The sequence below is a fragment of the Neltuma alba genome, unplaced genomic scaffold, assembly GCF_004799145.2.
Source record: "Neltuma alba isolate B1F8T4 unplaced genomic scaffold, ASM479914v2 tig00010948_pilon, whole genome shotgun sequence".
In the NCBI taxonomy this organism is placed as follows: Eukaryota; Viridiplantae; Streptophyta; class Magnoliopsida; order Fabales; family Fabaceae; genus Neltuma; species Neltuma alba.
The window spans coordinates 9,445-29,603 of record NW_021635721.1 but is presented as its reverse complement, the minus strand read 5'-3'; the positions used below and the strand labels follow the sequence as shown (position 1 = coordinate 29,603).

Here is a 20,159-nt window from a genome sequence, read left to right as displayed (position 1 = left end):
AGGTATGATTGGTACTTGTTAAAGAAATGCTTGCTTTGATAGCAAAAGTCAAACCTCAATTGAATGTAGAGGTATGATTGGCTACTCATTAAACAGATTCTTACTTCAATGACAAAATTCAAACCTAAATGGGATGTAAAGACTGGCTACTCATTAAATATATTGTTTCTTGCCCAAAATTCAATGAGTACTGAGTAACAATCGTGGCCGGATAAGTCAGATCCTTGTGGGATATAAGAACCGTCTTTCCAGCCAAATATCGTCGTCAATTATCTGTTCGCTGATGTACTAAGTATACAGAATTTCGTCATCTAAATTCATGTGAATCCCCACAAGCAGAAACTGGTGATCCCCAAGCTTTAGGGAAGCTCAAAATGAGGCTCATGCCCTGCTGCTCAACGCCTGACTTGCTACGTTTCTTATTGATCATCTTCTTCCTTGTATCTTCTGCTTCAATTTCAGAACCAAACCAGGTGCTTCTGTTTTCCTTGTTTCATCCTAAAGTCGTTCCATTGATTTTCCCTCTCCCTTTTGAGTTGACTTTAAGGAATAGAAACTGCAGGTCTCAGATTTGACATTTAAGATTTTTTTCCCCTGGAACTTTCATGGTCAATGAAAGAAAGTAAATTTGGTATTTATAAGTGATGATCATTCCTGAACTCAGATGGCCACCCCTCCCCCCCTCTCTTTCTAAGTTTTTCTGCGATTTATATCCTTCTCAAGCTTAAATTCCCTTTATGTTGTTTTTTCTTTTGATTTTCAATCATTCAGTTTTGTGATGCTGGGATTGGATATGGCGAGTCCATGTGTGGAATTCCATCTTCGGCTTCATCGAAGCTGTTGATTAAGGGTGGAACGGTTGTAAATGCTCAACACCAAGAGATTGCTGATGTATATGTGGAGGATGGTATCATTGTTGCCGTGAAGCCTAACATTATGGTATATTTATGCTTTATTTAGCATATCCCCCTTTTGTGACGTTATCTCTTTTCCCTGGAAAGAACTGATTGTTTCCTGAGAAAACTCTAAAATCCGGCAATTTGAGGGTCCACATGCTGTACCAAAAATACACATTTGGCACCGTACAGATAAAAGCGCATCCATTTCGAGAAATAAAGAGAAAACAGTTGTAAACTTACTACTCTAATATAAAAAGGCATAGTTAAAGTCCAGAAAAGATCTTATCCCTATTCAAGGTGCTATATTTGACCAGAAAACAGTGAAAATATTTTTTGGACAAAAGAAAACATTGAAATTTCTCTTGTCGCTATGTAAAGTTCAAACTTACTTTGATCTTACCTTTTCCGATTGGATCTTGTTCATCCAATTGAGAAGGACTATTTTATCTGGGCTGTCAAGGGAATGGTTTGGACGTAGAATAATCCTAAAGTGATTGTCATATCAAAGCCCTGACAGTTGCACGACATATGTGTTGGGGTATCTTGTGAATTTAACTTGTAAATGTAAAGTGTTACCTGCGTTGATCACTTGCTAAGATTTCCGTGCGTATTCTATCAGACTATGTCAGCTGAATGGAATTATACTCTAGTAAATTGATGCTCCCATTGGCATCAGTTTGTAGCTTTATCAATTTTCAGCCTATTTATGTGTACAAAATGTTTCTAATGTTTTGTGATTTCTAATGTTTGACCTATTTCCTCATTTGATTGCCATTGGCAGGTAGGGGATGATGTTACTGTTCTAGACGCCACTGGGAAGTTTGTTATGCCAGGTTAGATTACAATTTTGACGTAATTCCTGTAGAATATATTTCTAATCAATATCTAAACTGAAACTTCAGAGGTGAACATGTGCCTGTCTAATGTCCGTATATTGAACGTCTTTCCATCTTCTTCAAAAGAACTATCGTAGTTCTACTTATCCGTGATAGACTGCAATTAATTTTCTTTTGGGCTAACTGACAGGAGGAATTGATCCGCACACTCACCTATCTTTTGAGTTTATGGGTACTGAAACTGTTGATGACTTCTTCAATGGTCAGGCTGCAGCATTAGCAGGTGGGACAACAATGCATATTGACTTTGTCATACCAGTGGATGGGAGTTTAACAGCTGGTTTTGAAGCCTATGAAAAGAAGGCAAAGAAGTCTTGCATGGACTATGGCTTTCACATGGCTATTACCAAATGGGATGAAACTGTTTCAAAAGAAATGGAACCTCATGGTCAAGGAGAAAGGTCACAATTCCATTTCTTTGCTGCATTTTGATAACTTATTTGGTTGACTATGTTTAAGTAGCCCTGTGGATGATAATATTATGAGAACATATGCGTTTGTCATGTATGATATAATCATGTTTTATATTTGCAGGTATCAACTCTTTTAAGTTCTTCATGGCATATAAAGGAGCTCTTATGATCAATGATGAGCTTCTTTTGGAGGGATTCAAAAAGTGCAAGTCCCTTGGAGCCTTAGCCATGGTTCATGCAGAAAATGGAGATGCTGTTTATGAAGGACAAAAAAGAATGATAGAACTTGGAATAACTGGTCCTGAGGGACATGCCCTTTCAAGGCCTGCAGTGGTAATTTTGCAAATTATATCTCCTTTGATTAATTATTGATGCCCATTGTTAGAGGTGAAGCAGCTAAGAAATCACTGTTCTCCATGCATTGACAATTACCGGACATTCTGTCTGATACATAAATCTAACCTACACTTGTGCATACCCATCATGCTTTGGAGGAACCGGTGATGAAGAAGACAGAACATATTTCAACCAAGAATGGTCCCAAACTGAAGTTTCCAATCAATATTTTGAGAAGGGCGTTCTCAACCAGGACATCATGCAATTTTCCATGTTCAAACCCTGTCCCAGCTCTGTGACTGATTCCAAAAGAAAGAGCCATGCATGGCTTGACATGGACATGCAATGAGCTATCCATTCCTCTTATCATAATACTTCAAAAATTTGCTGATGGTGATTCTCTGATGGAGAGGGTCCACTTATCTAAATATCAAGAGGATAGAACATTACTTGTGAGTGACAAAATGGGACACTGAAGGAGGATTCCTTTATAAATCAGACATAGCATATTCTATGACTGTATAAAGTATCTAGCTTTTTAGTATTCACTAAATTGGAGTACTAATTACTATACATTAGAAACAAAGCATAGACTGTCTCTGGAAGAGATAAGATCTTAGGAGATTGAGTGGTAAACTTCAGGTAGATACGATAATTGGTGAACTCAACTAAGATGAGACTGTTCTATCTCTTCTTGGAGCATTTGGGCAGAAGCCTAGGTGTGAAGTTCTAAACGATCTGCAACACTATAGATGACTGACGCAAAAATGACAGGAATTTCCAAAAGTTCAGATGGTGGCTAAATTAAGACTTTCTAACTGGTTGTGCGACATTATTTTTCCTCCTAATTTATTTATATGATTGCACATTTCCAGTCACTAGTATATCATAGTTTGTTTACCATATATTTGTATTTCCTATGGAGTATAATTATCTCTCTGTGTGAGTTTTTGGACTAATGCTTTATACCCTTACTTGACCCTGGTATTTGTAGTTGGAAGGAGAGGCAACCGCACGTGCAATTCGCTTAGCAAGTTTCGTTAACAATCCTTTGTATGTAGTTCATGTAATGAGCATTGATGCCTTGGAAGAAATTGCAAAAGCTCGGAAAGAAGGTTCTTAGCTTCAACCCTTGGCACTCTCATGTTAATTGTTGTCGATATGTTCAGCAAGTAATGCACAATTATGACCTTACTGCTGAAATGTCATCGACCATGGTTATCCTTATATTGACGAAGTTCATTACCTTACAGCAATAATCCTGTCATGTTAAAAGAGAACAATCAATTCTATTTTGTTAAATTCGATGGTAAGTTCAGTTCCTTGAGATAAAGAGTGTGTCTTGTATTTTCACCCCTGGGGGGGGGGGACAGTGTGCCTTGTATAGGCAGTTCAAATCTCTCCAATTCAGTGATTTGATAGGAAATAAAATACTGATCCTAATAAGGATAAGATGCTGTGTGCCTATAATAGCTAAACTCTAGAATTCTAATCACCAGTAAATTCTTCAGTTACATGGCCATTCACTCAAATTTTAACGCCATAAATTGATTTAATAGTCATAATCATCTTCTCCTCAAATTACATCTAACATGTAACTATGAACTTGAAAGTTGTGACAGGTTGTTCGATGACTTGATTTTCATATGTATAAAATGTCTGGCCAAAAAAAAAAAATGTATAGAACGAAACAATAGTCTTGAAACTGTCAGCTAAGGAGTTTTCTTAACAAAAGTTTCAACTGTGTCACTCTACTGAAGTATTTGACCACCATTTATGATGATCATGCTTATTATGATACCTTGGTCAACGCTTTTTGGGGAGTTTTGTTTGCCTAATTCACTAATTACAGCTGAATTAAAGCATTCTTATTAGTGGAAAGTTACTTTCTGGGAATACCTTTTTAGCTCTGTAATTGCTTATGCTTAGAATTAGATTTGACAGCTAAATTAATTGACTTTGAATACCCCCTTATTTGAATTTGTTTCATCAGTTTCTTCTTGATAAAATAGTTGCAGGAAGGTTGACCCCTTGTTTTGAAATTGCAGGACAAAGGGTTATTGGAGAGCCTGTTGTCTCTGGGCTAGTCCTTGATGAATCTTGGCTTTGGCATCCTGACTTCAAGACTGCAGCAAGGCAAGTACCTTATTTCCTTTTCTTCTTGTTTCTAGCTGTCATTCTGTTGTTTCCTCCAGTTTAAAAAGCATGAGGATTACTCTTGCTCATGTTTCAGGTATGTCATGAGTCCCCCTATCAGGAAACGAGGACATGACAAGGCCCTTCAAGGTGCCCTTTCAACAGGCATTCTGCAGGTGAAACATTACGAACTTAAGAGAAGCAAAACTCGTTTAATTTTGAAAAATTTATCTTTGGCGGCAGTCAAAGGGGTAATTCCCCATTCATTCTCTGTGTCCTGCTGCAAAAGGAAAAAGGAAATGTGCTGTACCCTCTTAGTTTATTGCCGTTTGCTTTCCAAGCACATTGAAGAAAATTAACTGGCTGTTTCCTGTCAGAGTCCTTGGACAGATGGGCTTTATCTGAACTAAAATATGCATCAGTTGAAGATTACCTAACAAATTTTACGATCAAGTTTGAAATTGGATAAAATATGTTCATTATAAATGCATGCTTGTGTTTTCTGATTGTAAGTATAAGAAGTTAATCTTCAAAATGAAGAATTATATATTCAGTTTCTTCCTAGGCAATCAATTGTTGAAAAATTTAACAGGAATTAGTATGAACAATGTAATGCTATCTGCCACCGAAATGCAGTTCATCCATGTTTGTCCCTATAGAGGTGTTGGGCAAAGAAAATTGACGTGACGTGACATTTGAAAGTATAGCTCAACAGGAAACGTCTGTCGGAAATAATTTACATATTGCAATCACTTCATCTTATTCGCATATAAAGATTCCTCATAGGTCCCGGATCACTTCATCTTCTTTGGCAAATGGTTGTTTGTCACTGTTGAAGCTCACTTTTCTATAATTATCTTTCCGCCTTGCATTTGCATATTTTCCTGCACAAGATATCACCTTGCATTTATTCATCCCATATTTTCTTCTCCCTCTCTTTTCAACAATAATACTTGTAGCTTCATATATATTGAGTTACACTGATCATTTAAAAGTAAGGGTTCCGTGAAGTTCTCATTAGATGGTAACCTCATTCATCAGTTACACCGTTACAATTCTAGTTACATTTTTTTATTAGCTATGCCTTGTCAGAATTATTTTCTCCTTCCATGTGTCCTTGATTTGACCGTTGGATGCCTCTTACAATTCGCAGCTTGTAGGAACTGATCATTGTGCCTTTAATTCTACCCAAAAGGCATTTGGAATTGATGATTTCCGGAAAATTCCTAATGGTGTCAATGGTAATCGCATGATGATCCTGGAAACTTTTTTAATTGTCTCATCGTTCTGAGTATATCTCCTGGTTGATGTGAAATGTTTTTACCCAATATTTACTGCAAATGAAAAACTGTAGGTATTGAAGAAAGGATGCATTTGGTATGGGATACAATGGTGGTAAGCCCTAAGCATAATTATTGCCAGCTTGACTGCTCCGTTGCACGGCTAATTCAGTTAAAGAGGAACAAAAACCTTTTGACCAGAATTTTTGTTTTATATATATCTTACAGGAATCTGGCCAAATATCTGTTACTGACTATGTTCGGTTGACAAGCACTGAATGGTATTCTTTTTAAGTCCTTCATTTTCTTTCCATTTTACGCTTCAGCTTAAGCTTGGCATCCAGTAAGATAGGGAACTCAAAACACTCATCTTACTTTCATATTTTAATTTGATGAGCTCCTAAATTGCATTTTTTATTACTTGTACAATGGTTTTAGTGCTAGAATCTTCAATGTGTATCCGAGGAAAGGGGCCATCCTTGCAGGATCTGATGCAGATATTATCATACTCAATCCAAATGCAAGCTTTGAGATTACTGCAAAATCCCACCACTCCAGATTAGACGCGAATGTCTTTGAGGGAAAGAGAGGAAAGGTACTTCGTTTTAGTATACTCCATCCATGCATGTTAAAGTAATTTACTATTTATGGTGATAATATGGATTATATGATTTATAAAGTTCGTTAGAGTTTTGCCATGGCATGAAGATAGTTAAGAGTAAAAGCCCAGGGCAACACCGAGCCCAAGTCATCAACCCCAGAATTGTAGTCTTACAATGCTGATATTTATCTTGTCATTATTCATAGGTATTCCAATAATCATTTTTTCAGTTGGCCATTTTCATTCTTTGTCAAGCTTGGTTCAAAACAAGAAACATTTAAAAAAAAAGGATTTGAACGGGTCAGAGATTAACAAGCTAGTTTAGTAATTGTTGGTGTCCTTAGGCTCCAAGCCATTGCTCATTTTTGGATTGATTATAATTGAACCTGTGTTATGCATTATGGAGATTCGAAGTTTGGTTTCTTTTTCCTCAGGGTAAAGTTGAAGTCACCATAGCTGGAGGAAGAATTGTTTGGCAAAATAATGAACTGAAGGTTGCTCCTGGTACTGGTAGATACATCAAAATGCCACCTTTTAGTTACCTGTATGACGGAACTGACAAGCTCGATGCTAGATATCTCTCTTCACTTCAAGCCCCGGTGAATCGAGCTAAATCTGCTTCATAAAGTCCCTTGGCATTCTGAAATTTCAACGTGAGCTGGGGAAAACTGAGGTATCCTATTGTATATATCAGTTCAAAACTTCAAATAAAGGATATGTCTAGGTCCGTGTACTACACTAGATATCATCAGTTATCACTATTTGTGCATATGGGTTCATTATAAGAAGTATGTCAAATACCTTGGGTTGTTGTTATACAATAAAATCTTTCAGAACTCTACTTTTTTATGAGTTAGTATAATATACGTCTCATAATCTATGCCGTGCATGAAAAAATTATGCATATATACAGCACAAACAAAATATATAGCTACTAACACCAGCAGGTTGAGTCTGCCAGAAGGTGATAGTTCCCCACAATATGACTAATCAAACATTTGAATTGTCGCTGGAAGATGTACTTCAACCTGACTATTTCGGACATGCCTCAAATAAGAGTATATCTATTCTCAATTTTTTTTTTGAAAGAATATAGAACATATAGCTGCTGGCGCAGTTTTTATTATATGGTCCAATTGTAATTTGCAATTTACATATTATAGACTTACTGGGGTTTAGTAGCAAGACAATGGTACCATGAAACTCGACCAATGGTTTGATTCCTTAATCATATTACGGCAACCAATATCAGAACCATTTGGTTAAAAAGAATAAAATTACAAATCAAATAAATATAATTTTACGAATAGACAACTTTATTTTTAATCAAATATAAAAAAAGAGATAAATATTGTAGAATACTAGTAAACATTAGACCACTGTGCAAAGGAACTATTTTTTGTCTTCTCATCAAGTGCGATTAATAAAAGAAGTCAGTCCTAAGTAATGTTATCAATTAAAATTAGTGCCTGGGGAATTATAATTATAATATAACTAATATTTAATAAGGATTAAATTTACACGTTGCTAGTTTAATATTATCACGTGAAATTTATAAGAAAGTCATGCTCCCTCTTTTTCATTTTTTTGTAAGAAGACAATTTATTAAAAACCAAGTAAAACCATACACAAACATTACTTATTCCCTCTTAACTCTAATGTAAAAGCATGTAAAAGTTAGATAATTAATAAAAAATTAATTAATTCAATCATTTATAAATAATGCATATCAATTTCCTCGAAACACCCAAACACTATTTGCATTGAAATTCTGCTAAAAAAATATTTGCATTGAAATTACCTACCTGATCAATGAAGTAATTGTGCAACTGCTAGGTCGTTGCTAGGAAGTAATGTGTTGAATGGCTCAACTACAGTGAGAAGTGAGCTAAAGCTACTGCGTCGTTGTCCGGATGTAGTGTTAAATGAGCAAGTGCTGCCGCACTCTATTGAATGTAGGCAGCTAAAGAAGTTAGTTCATGAGAACCAGATCAGATTTGGCACTTGGAATCTTGAAACTTTGAATGCAAAATTTATGGAGGTAGTAGGAGTTATAAGGGATAAAAGGATTAACATCTTGTGCCTCCAAAAAACTAAATGGGATGGAGAAGTTTCCACGGAATTTCTATGCAAGGAATGATGTGGGTATCATCATTGATAGAACATGGAAGAAGCATGTGGTAGAGGTTAAAAGGTTTGAGGACAGAATTATATCTTTAAGCTTAATTATTGGAAAGGACAATATCAATATCATTAACGCCTATGCACCTTAGGTTGGAGTAGAAGCACATCTTAAAGGTAAGTTTTGGAAAGATTTGAAGGGATTGGTTCAAAGCATACCACTTGCAGGAAAGATTTTTATTGGTGGGGATCTTAATGGACATGTGGGCAAGGAAGTAGGACAATTTGCTGGGGCTTATAATGGTCTTGGTTTTGGGGAGCTTAACAATAGAGGATAAACTATTCTTGACTTTGCTCTTATATACAATCTCAAGATTGTCAATACTTGTTTTAAGAAGCGAGAGGAGCATTTAATCACATACAAGAGTGGAGTCTCTAAATCACAGATTGATTTCTTTTTGGCTAAGAATCCAGACAGAAGGCTTTGTACTAATTGCAAAGTGATCCCTGTGGAGGGATTGACTGCCCAACGTAGGGTACTTATCTTTGATGTGCTTTTTAAGAGTATCAGACAAAAGTATCATCAATTGGTAAACCCTTGGATCAGGTGGTAGCGGTTAGAGGGTGAGAAGCGGGAGTTTTTCAAAAGGACCTTTTTGGAGGAGGTATTTGGGAGTTATGGGGAAACGCTAACATTATGTGGGAGGAGATGGCTGAGAGAGTTTGTATGGTTGCTAAAGCAATTTTGGGAGAATCTAAAGGTCATGGTCAGAGAGATAAGGAGACTTGGTGGTGGGATAAAAGCCTACAAGAGAAAGTTAGACAGAAAATAGATTGTTTTAAGGCTATACATTTGTACAATAGTGAAGAAAACTAGGAAAAGTATTATTTAGCTAAAAAAGAGATGAAGAGAGCAGTGAGCAAGGCACGTGCTAAAGCATATGAGGAGTTTTATAAGGAGTTAGGAATAAAGACGGGGGAAAGAAATATTTACAAGATTGTGAAGCAAAGAGAGAGGAAAAAGAAAATTTCGGACCAAGTAAGGTATATAAAGGATGAAAAAAGTAAAGTTCTAGTTATTGATAGAGATATTTTGGATAGATGTGAGGCTTCTTTTTACAAGTTGTTCAATAAGGGACGTGAATATGCCACTCAGAACTTAGATGACTTGATAATTAGCAAAGATGATTGGAATTTGGCTTTTACCGCAAGATCTACATTGGAGAGGTTAAGACAGCTCTTAAGAAAATAAATAATAGTAAAGCCGTTGTACCTGATCGTATTCCTATTGAAGTTTGAAAATATTTAGGCGAGGAGGTGAAAGGTGGTTAACCAAAATTTTTAATGAAATTTTAACTTTAAGAATATGCCGGATAAATGGAGGAAAAACACTTTAGTTCCTATTTACAAAAATAAAGGAGATATTCAAAATTGTGCCAGTTACAGGAGATAAAACTTATAAGTCATATGATGAAGTTGTGAAAAAAAGTGATTAAACATAGGTTGAAGTTGGAGACTTCCATTTCAGAGAACGAATTTGGATTTATGCTGGGGAGATCCATAATAAAAGAAATTTACTTATTAAGGGGAGTTAATGGAAAGATATAGGAGTAAAGAAATGGATTTATATATGGTTTTTATTAACTTGAAAAAAGCTTATGATCGTATGCTAAGAGAAGTACTTTGGAAGGCTTTGGAAAAAAATATGTACGGGTTGCTTATATCAAAACCATACAAGATATGTATAAGGGGGTAATTACTAGTGTAAAAATGCCTAAAGGTAAGACAAAGAACTTTTCTATTAAGATTAGCCTAAATCAAGGATCTTCTTTGAGTCTTTACTTGTTTAATATTGTGCTAGACATTCTAACTGAGCTTGTTTAAGAAAAAATCCTTAAGTGCATGCTTTTTACGAATGACATAGTCCTCATGGCTATATCAAAAGAAAAGATTAACTCTACATTGGAGTTATAGAGAACGACCTTGTAGTCAAAATGTTTTCGCTTAAATAGGAGCAAGGCAGAATATATGCATTGCAATTTTGTGGGGAGGCAAGGCAATAGTGATTTGAAGGTGAAGATAGTAGATCAAATCATTCCTCAAGTGTCAAAGTTCAAATATCTAGGATCCATTATACATAAGGATGGTGAAATTGATAGTGATGTTTCGCATAGAATACAAGTTGGTAGGTTGAAATGGAAGAAGGCTACGGGAGTTATTTGCTATAAGAAGATACCTGACAAGTTTAAGAAAAAATTTTATCAGACTGCTACGAGACTAGTTATGTTAAATGGTAGTGAATGTTGGGCGATAAAGGAAAAACAAGAGCATAAAGTGAGGGTAGCAGAAATGAGGATGTTGAGATGAATATGTACTCATACAAGAAAAGATAAGGTTCGAAATGAAATTATCAGAGTAAGAGTATGTGTGGCCTTGATCAAAGAAAAAACAGTTGAACATCGCTTGAGGTGGTTCTAACGTGCGTAGAGAAGGCCATTAGAGGCACTGGTGAGAAGGATAGATTAGACTATTTGAAGTCCTATAAAAAGGAGCAGAGAAAGGCCGAGAATTAGAATGCTCAATGAGGTCATTAAATGGGACCTCCTGGTCAACACCATATCTAAGAATTTAGTTGTTGATAGAACACATTGGCATTGTGCGATTCACGTAGCCGACCCCACCTAGTGGGATAAAACTTCTTGTTGTTGTTGTTGTTGAAATTACCCACCTTTGTTGATGAAACCCCTTTTTTATTAGTACAACCTTCTGTCTATGATATAAGAGTTAGCTAATTAATTTGAGTAGATTAAAAAAGCTTGTTAAGTTGGTTATTTATAATAAATAAGTATTATTTTTCTAAAATATCTTTATTTATTACTTGTATTTACTAGAACTACCATTTGATTAGAAATTTAACATTTACAACTATTACAAGGACTATTTTACAAAAAAATGAATAAATGAGAGAAAAAATGGATTGAGTTCGTATATTTAGGATCAAATTACATATCAAACTAACTCTTATATTAATAACAAGAGGTAATATATAAAATTTGAGAGGAAAGATAGAGTAAATTGAGATCACCAAAATAAACCTCCCATATTTAATACTCCTACCATAAAGAAAGTATGTTTTTTGTCATTAACATAAAGAAAGTTTTTTTTTGTCATTAATATAAGTCATGTCATTAAATTTATTATATGAATAACAATTTTAATCTTAATTTATTATTCTGTATATTGCTATTTTTTAGAAAGTATATATATCAAATAAGAGAGAGTTGAAAAGATCTTAAATTCTTAGTTTCCAACAAAATATACTGGGAGCGATTATAAACAATATCAGAAGAATAATTTACAAAACTGTTACTCCATACAATATATAAAAATAAATAAATTTAAATTACTAAAATTTGACATAAAGAGTTTATAATTGTAGACTGTTATAAAGTAATTTTCTCTATTGTTCCCCTTTTAACAGCACTCTTCATAATTTATCCCGTTGCAACTTCATTATCTCAGCTGTTCATGTCTATGTGGGTGATGATGCTTAAAAATAATTAATTACTCCACCCATTCCTGTGTATAAGATTATACTTTTTTAAATGGGTATGTATTTTTATAAGCTGCACTTTAAAAATATCTAAATATTTAGGTTATGCTATGCGAGGAGAGAATACTTCCAAAAAAAAGTAAAACATTTTACCATTTTGGAGAGTTTTCCTCTTAATATTCTTTCATCTCTAATTTTTTCTTATCCAAACAAAGGGTTGATGTATATTTTTTTTTATCTTTATAGTAAATTAATTACATGTATTTCTTTTTTTCTTTTTTCACTGGATCTCTTTCGTCTCTTTTTCTGTTCATTTTTTTCCTCTCACCCTCCTTTTCCGTAAATAAAGATATTTTTAAAAAATTTAAATTACATTTTCGTCAACCAGCTTGTATTTTGATCATTGATCTATCCTTTTAGAATAAAATTTTTTTGGGACCGCATTATTGCTTCTCCTTCCGATCCAAAAACAGTAGTAGTATTAATTAATTTAGCACGTTTCTTCCCTTTCTTTTGAACCATCCTTCTAGAATTTTTAAAAAAAATTCTTGCTATTTTATCTCTATTTTTAAAATTTCAAGACAACATTATTTATTGATTGCTATTTTAAAATCATGCCCGTGTATTCACCTGCCAACTAAATTTCAAAATCCAAAGACCCATTAACTATACATAAAAAACAAATTAAAAGAGCATATTAAACATAAGAACATAAACTAATTTTCTTATATTATAATCTACCTAAATTATAAATCAAAATCATCTAAGAGCCGAGCCATATTATCACTATCAATCCACGGCTTCTCTCTCAAATCACTGTGCTATGAACAGTGATGGCTAATTGAACAGTACCGGCTAATTGTCTATGGCGGCGTGCAATTCATTGTTCCCACAAAGTTTTAAAAAATCACACGTGTGCATGGTAGTTATTGGTCATTATATGAGCTAGTTTATTTGTAAGGATGCTATATAATGTTTTGGTTTGGTTACATGGATCATTAAAATTTGCAAAAGGCGAAAGTTTCACTTGAGGTACTATTTTTTTTTTTTGGTTCCTCTATAGTCTATACTATTCATCCTTTGTGTGCATGTCCGTCCTTTTGTTACATTCATTGTCGGTAGATTGAACTTTGACGCAGTTTGGTGGTTTTTTTCTCTGTAGTAGGTAGAAGGAATTGAATGGTGTATTGTGTATTTATATCGTTGCAGTTATTGTCTTCCATGCGTTTTGGAAATTGTGCCCTAGGGGCCAATCATTGTGTTATGAACATTGTTGATTTATGAATTTCTTAATTATGTTATCATATTATTTGTATGTTTATTGTGATGACTGTCCTTGGATAACTCATGATTTTATCCTAAATGTCCATGGTCGGTCATCTATGTGGGAGCAGAGATGAAATAAGACCAGTATGACTTTGAAGATGTATAGAGATATAAATCAAAGTCATAGGCACATGTAAGAGTACAAGGTGTTGGACCGACCCACTATGAGAGAGCTGCATGGGTTAAGTCATAAGCTTCTCTCATATACAAACCATGTCACTATGCCCTTTGACCTGAGATCATCATGGATTCCTACATGAGAAACGTTCAGCTTTGACCTAGTCAAAAGTCACTTTTGACCGAGTAATCATAAAGACTATGTTCAGGCTTAGTGGTTTTTTATATGGAGGAATGTGAATGATCAAGATGGAATTTGTCCCTCATATTCGTAGAGAGACATTACTGGGCCCCTCGATGAGTGAGTCTGAGAAATGTATGGCCATACTATAATGGAAAGGTAGTTCCATTTCTATACTCAGACTACTCAGGGATCGAGAAAGCAACAGTCAGGAATAGGAGGATGACGTTCTCCATGCCTCATCCATGACCGAAATGTCGTGTGACAAAAGGGACGTGATATGGTTGTATGAAAGGTTGCATCGTTCATCGATCCTCATATGATTTGGGTAGTCATGATGTCTTGCTAGAGACCGCTTACGACTTGTGAGTCATTATAGTAAATGGCCCACTGCCAACTTCATATGGGCCTACAGGGTCGCACACAAAATAGCCCAACACGAGCTATGATGTCCAAATTCATTGAATCTAAGATATGTCCAGATTCAATGAATAATCTAGGGTGGACGTGTATATATATATAAATTTGCGTGTATATATATATATAATATAAGAGATATTTATAAGATTTGATTTATAAGGATAAATTAAATCTTTCAAACATAATTCCGTCATATCTTTATTTTGAATTAAATGAATAGGTGAATTAAATCTGTAGGACGGATTTAATATAAAAACCGTATTTATTTAATTAATTTCTTATCAGATTATGCAATATGTGATATTGTATTAGTTTCGGAATTAATTTAGGATTAATTTCGAAATCCAATATCCTTAGCGTCCTATATATATTTGATATTAGGAGCTAGGGTTTTTGGGTGTGTGAGGGTGCAAAACGTTTATAGATAAGAAACGGTCAATAGAGAGACGGTGAGGACGAATCATCAAAAACCCTAGAAGGACAAGAGGCGCTAGCACGTCGTTCGTGATTGGAACGCTGTTCGTGTGGATACCGGTAGAGGAAGCCGATCTGAGTCGTCGACTTCTCACGATCACACCAAGAGCATAGGCATCCCGAACGTCGGAATCCCCGAGCCACCATTGATTTGAATACCGCAGGTAACATCTCTTACCACTTGACTTAAACACAATCGGTAGATCCGGGCAAGGAATTGAAAAATTTTAAAGGTTAATTTCTGCTGCGTGTCTTTCAATTCCTTACAATGCATCCTCTGTTTCGAGTGTTTCACATTATCTGAGTTGTGTCAAGAAGTTGCTTTCTTTTTCGGTAAGATTTCTGCATTCAACGATCGGTGCTGCATGATGGTTGAAGAATATGAGAGGCTCGACTCTGTCTATCCTCCGGTTGAGGTTTGGAGAGTCATCGTTAGGTTGGACAGGGTATTTATGCGAATTGATTTTGATGTTTATGACAGGGACCGTGGCTAACCAAAGAAACTACTCTCTCTGGACGTGGTGGTTTTTTATGAGGAGGTAAGTAATGTCTAGCGTGTTTTACATTTTAATCATACTGCTACCTGGTTACTTGGTACCATATTCCCGCTCTGCTTTTTTTTTTTTTTTTGCTCTATGGATATATAAAGTTCATGTTATTTGAGGTTGCAAAGAAGTTCGTATGGCTGTTTTTTGTAGCAAGAGAAGGATTTCTTGTGAGATCTATGGTAATTCTACTAAAGAGGCCTGGAAAGAGTTTGAGCCTGTGAGGGGGATGACTAAGCTGGTATGTTTTGTTCGGTGAGTTCTTGTAAAAAGGGTGCAAGGTAACGGTCAAATCATATATTGCTGATTAATGAGTAATTATTGCATTATTTTTCACAGTTCGCAAACATGTGTTTATTATGTTGTGTTCTGCTCTTTGCAGGAAGGTGGTATTTAATTTGTCAAACTACATGGATGCCAAAAGGGTGTTTTGGAACCCAACATTATAGGAAGTCCATTACTTGAGGAGGGAGCAGGTGAAGCTTTAGTGGGACGAGTTGAAGATGCTTATTAGTCTTATTAGGATAGCTTGTCTGACTGGATCATTTTTTGTGGAATGATGAAGTACCAAATATAAAGTTATGTATTAAGTTAGGTTTGGTTAGGTTTGGCAGGTTTGTGTACTGATATATCTATGAAGATGGTGCAGACTAATCTAATAAGTATATATTACTCTTCTTATGGATTTTGTCTGATTTGTGGCATCGGTAGCAGGAAAACCTGAATATGTTAATAACATGGTAGAAAATCCAGCCAAATATAAATCCATCACCGATCCATCTTATGTTAAGTAATAAGTATTCATATGAATTAAGAAATGTATTAGATCTTTGACGTAGTGGATAATAATTATGCAGTGTTAAGACAAGAGGGATTTGTGCATGGCATGCTTTCTTGAGGTTTTAGTCATTTGAGTCGTATTATGTTATGAGATTATAATGTCTTGGGGTCGACAAGTTTTTACTGGATGTACATACAATATTTGAAGTCAAAGTATATTAACTTTCCATTTAGCATTATGTTGGTTACCTAAGCAAAAGCATTCAGATTACATGCACTCAAATTTGGGATGCTCAGCATGATTTCCGTATGTGGTGCTTAGCTTGCTTGTATATACTCAGTCCAGTACATGTTAAGGTAATTATAAAACATTATTTTGGTTACATGAATAAAAGCATTCAAAGTAAATGTACTCAACTTTTTGTAAGATAAACCATATCATTGAACTAGATTTTTTTTATCAGTTAGTTTCCCAGGATACACTTTTCACTTTGTTACCAACACATTTACTTGTATTATTATATACTCCTCCGGTTCTTAATTAGGACCTAATTATTGAGTTGATTTTGGTCTTAAATATAAGACTTATTTCTCATATTTATCAATTTTTTTCTAAATTACCCTTATGGTTACTCTATCAACCATAATCAAGTAAAAAAGAGAAAAGAGAGGATATTAAAGAAGATGATTATAGTGTTTTAATAAAAGTATGTCATATTTCTTATAATTAACTAACTTATCTAACTTCTTTAATTTAATCAAAGTAGTTAAATAGGTCTTATATTAAGGATAGGAAGAGTATGTTTGGTTCACATGTTGTCTTTTCTCATCATTGTTAAGCGTGAGTGCTGAAGGTGTGGTGTTTGAATTTTTCCATGCTGTGGTCCTGAAACTTGTGTCTGTTTGTCTGAGTTGCAGGGTAAGGTTCAAGGTTGATTTTATTTTATGCAGTAGCAACTTTGTGTGATCTGATACTTATGTTCAACTGAGGTTGGCTGTAAAGCAGCTTTTTGTCTGAAGGTGGCTTTACTTGTGTTGATAGGAAATCATGAGTTGATTAGACCGAAAATCATTGTATTAAGATATGTGAAGCTTTAGCATAAGAGGGAGACCGTGGGTTGATTTTTCCGCAGTAATGTTTTCTTTTTTAAATTTTGCAATATATTAGTACTTTAAATTATTTATAGTCATTTAAAATCAACTAAAATACTATGATTTGAAGCAGTTTTATCATATATGTCGTGGACTTTGAGGCATGGGTTTTTTCTAATGGGTTTATTACATCTATTTGTTTAAGACAATGAAATTGTACATTGTCATGGCCTGGTGTTCAAATGTTACATAATTTTCATTTGAATTATTTGATATTACAGAATTTTTAGCTTTATTGGGATATATAAGTGACGTGTTTTTATAAAATTTAAGCAAAATAGTCATGCTGGAAGTTTACATAAATTAAAGAGAGTTGACGGACTTTTGGACTTGGTGGATTTTAGTATTGATTGTGATCTTTTAGGTGGAGGAAAAATCTCACAGTGCATGTTTGTTGTCGCAGGTTATCCTATTGTTAACAAAAACACGTGTGTATGTAAAGTTGTTGAGGGGTCAGTTTTTTCTGTTACAAAGCTGGTGATATATGTGACGGTAAGCTGCTAGTAAATGTTAATATGACAATTTTTATTTTATTCCTTTGTTAATCTTTTGTGTGTGGGTGTTTAGATGGCATGGGAAAATTTGTTGATATACAATAACATATTCACATGATCTAGTAGGTGTTTGGGTAGGTTGAAAAAACTCTCATAAATTTGATACAATGAACTGGACGCTTATTAATGAAATGCGAGTTGGTAAAGAGATGGTTAGATTTATGCTTAGCTTCCTTGCATAAAAACATGTTAAAGTAATTATGAAACATTATTTTGGCTACATGACCAAAAGCATTCAATTACATGTGTTCAAGTTTTGAAAGATAAACTATATCACTGAACATGTTTGTTTGAGTTGCAGGGTAAGATTCAGATTGAAAGTTCACTTTGTTATATCTATTTTTTAAATAAATAAATATAACAGTTGACAATAAGTATGAGTAAATTTTAATACGATGATTTGTCTTTTGTTAGATTGGCAATATTTTGTCAGTGATTCGAAGTGTATCTGAAGCTCTTTACTTGATTTCATTGAAATACTGATTCTAAGTGACACTTTGCGTGTGTTGGTGTGGAAAACAGTCTGCAATAAGCCCACAAGGTTATTGAAATCAGAGTTGTTAGGATTGTAGCGGAATGGTTTACACTATAGATTGTACTCTCATGAGAATCGATGCGTATTTCAGTTAATGGATTATTTTGTTCTTTCTTTCAATTTTCAGAAGGTCAACTACATACAGTAAAGAAGTTCATACATGTCTCAACCTCTACCCTATCATTAGCTTCTTCTGATAAAACAAGTCAGTCTCCATCACTGACAAGGGTGGAGAGAGCCAGCTTTTTGCTTTTTAGTGAATGAATCCCCTGTGAAAGGGGTTCTGCAGCCAGCCAAGGTTGTGAAGCAGGAAGATATCCGATAAGACAGCTCTATTCCTCTGATTTGAGCTCCCTTCAAGGATGTCCAATGCATGTTTCCTTTAGTATGATATCCGTATGTGATGCTTAAGTTCCAACTAGTGAAGCCACTGTGGCAATATTGTAGTATTTAAGTCTTGTGCGTTGGTGTGACTCTTTAGTGTGTCTTATTTTGTCATCAATGGCATTATATAAAGCTAGCAGGTGTCGCCACTGGAAAAAAGCTTATTGTACGTAGTATTATGAAAATCGATGTATTCCAAGTCTTTTGTAAATGTGTACTATTATGTTTTGTCATTTTAGATTCTTATTTATCTTATACTTGGGGTACTTGTAGCTAATAATACTACCTCTGGTTTTAATATAAGATCTTGTTTGACTTTTATTTTGGTTTTAAATATAAGACCTCAATCCACTTTATCTTTTATATTTATATATTTTTTTAAATAATCCTTCTAATAATAGTAGTTCTAACCAATACACTTGATTAGTAAGGATATTTTAAGAAGGACAACTCCTATTTATTACAAATAACTAATTTAACTTATTTCTTTAATCTTCTCAAATCAGTCAATTAACTCTTATAATTAGGACAAGAGGTAGTAATATTTATGTGAAGATGTTTGCATTTATACTTATGGAGAAATCTTAGCGTGGGCAATTTTTAAGCTACTTCATAAGTAATATACATTAAAATTTTTAGATGGTAAACTAATGAACTATATTTAGTAAAATCTCACCAGACTTGCAAGTTAATAGCAGGGAAGCATTTTCTCTTTGCACTTTATTCAAATTAATATTAAACGGAATAATCTGTTTTATGTACGGGTGGGGAGCATAATAATAAGAAGAGGAGGAGAAGAGGAGGAGGAGGAGGAGAGAATCACGATTAGAGAATTAGAGGGAGGTAATAGTCATGTGCAGCATTTGAATTCTTAATGGGCTCCATAGCTATATTTATGACCCACTGATATAAGTTTGACCAACAGACGTTGGCACAGATGGTCAGTGGAGCGGACTTGTATCCCACAAGGACGCAAGTTCGACTCCCGTGCTGTCGTGAGGGTTCTGTTGGTAGGCGATCTCGTAAGTCTCTTGTAAGTGCTCTCTGAGCCCTGGGCAATGCCTTAGCCTTGGTGGGATGACCGGTGCTGAATCCACCTAAAAATGTTTTTACCAAAAAAAAAAATGATATGCAAGTCTGGTCTTGAAGGTGAAAAATTGATCAGTATGCTCATAAATTATGTAGGATACTAATATCAATATTTTGTAGACGGCAATATAAACCAATCAAGAAAGATTTGCCTTCAAGTAGCCACAATGAAATTTACACAAGCAAACCATGATCGAATATGAAAAAATATACTCCTTTCAAAGTTGTGTGATTAATGTTGCAGAGCCAGGTAGAAGATGTCTGTTAAAAAGCATATGAGTTTATAGATAAAGTGATCTGTTAAAAAACATATGAGTTGAGAACTAACCTGAATAAACACCCCCAAAGAACACGACCTTTGAATGAA

General features: G+C 34.7%; 1 protein-coding gene across 1 annotated transcript; it reads left to right on the top strand.

Moving 5' to 3' along the window:
• The first annotated feature begins 374 nt into the window (after positions 1–374).
• LOC114760219 (dihydropyrimidinase-like) lies at positions 375–7,346 on the top strand. The gene is given in 14 exon segments (XM_028949483.1): positions 375–473; positions 772–939; positions 1,681–1,732; positions 1,926–2,176; positions 2,178–2,196; positions 2,330–2,541; positions 3,539–3,659; positions 4,593–4,680; positions 4,778–4,856; positions 5,834–5,921; positions 6,035–6,075; positions 6,189–6,241; positions 6,399–6,555; positions 6,996–7,346. Coding segments are annotated over 14 exon segments (1,620 nt in total). The 3' UTR covers positions 7,188–7,346.
• The last annotated feature ends 12,813 nt before the right edge of the window (positions 7,347–20,159 follow it).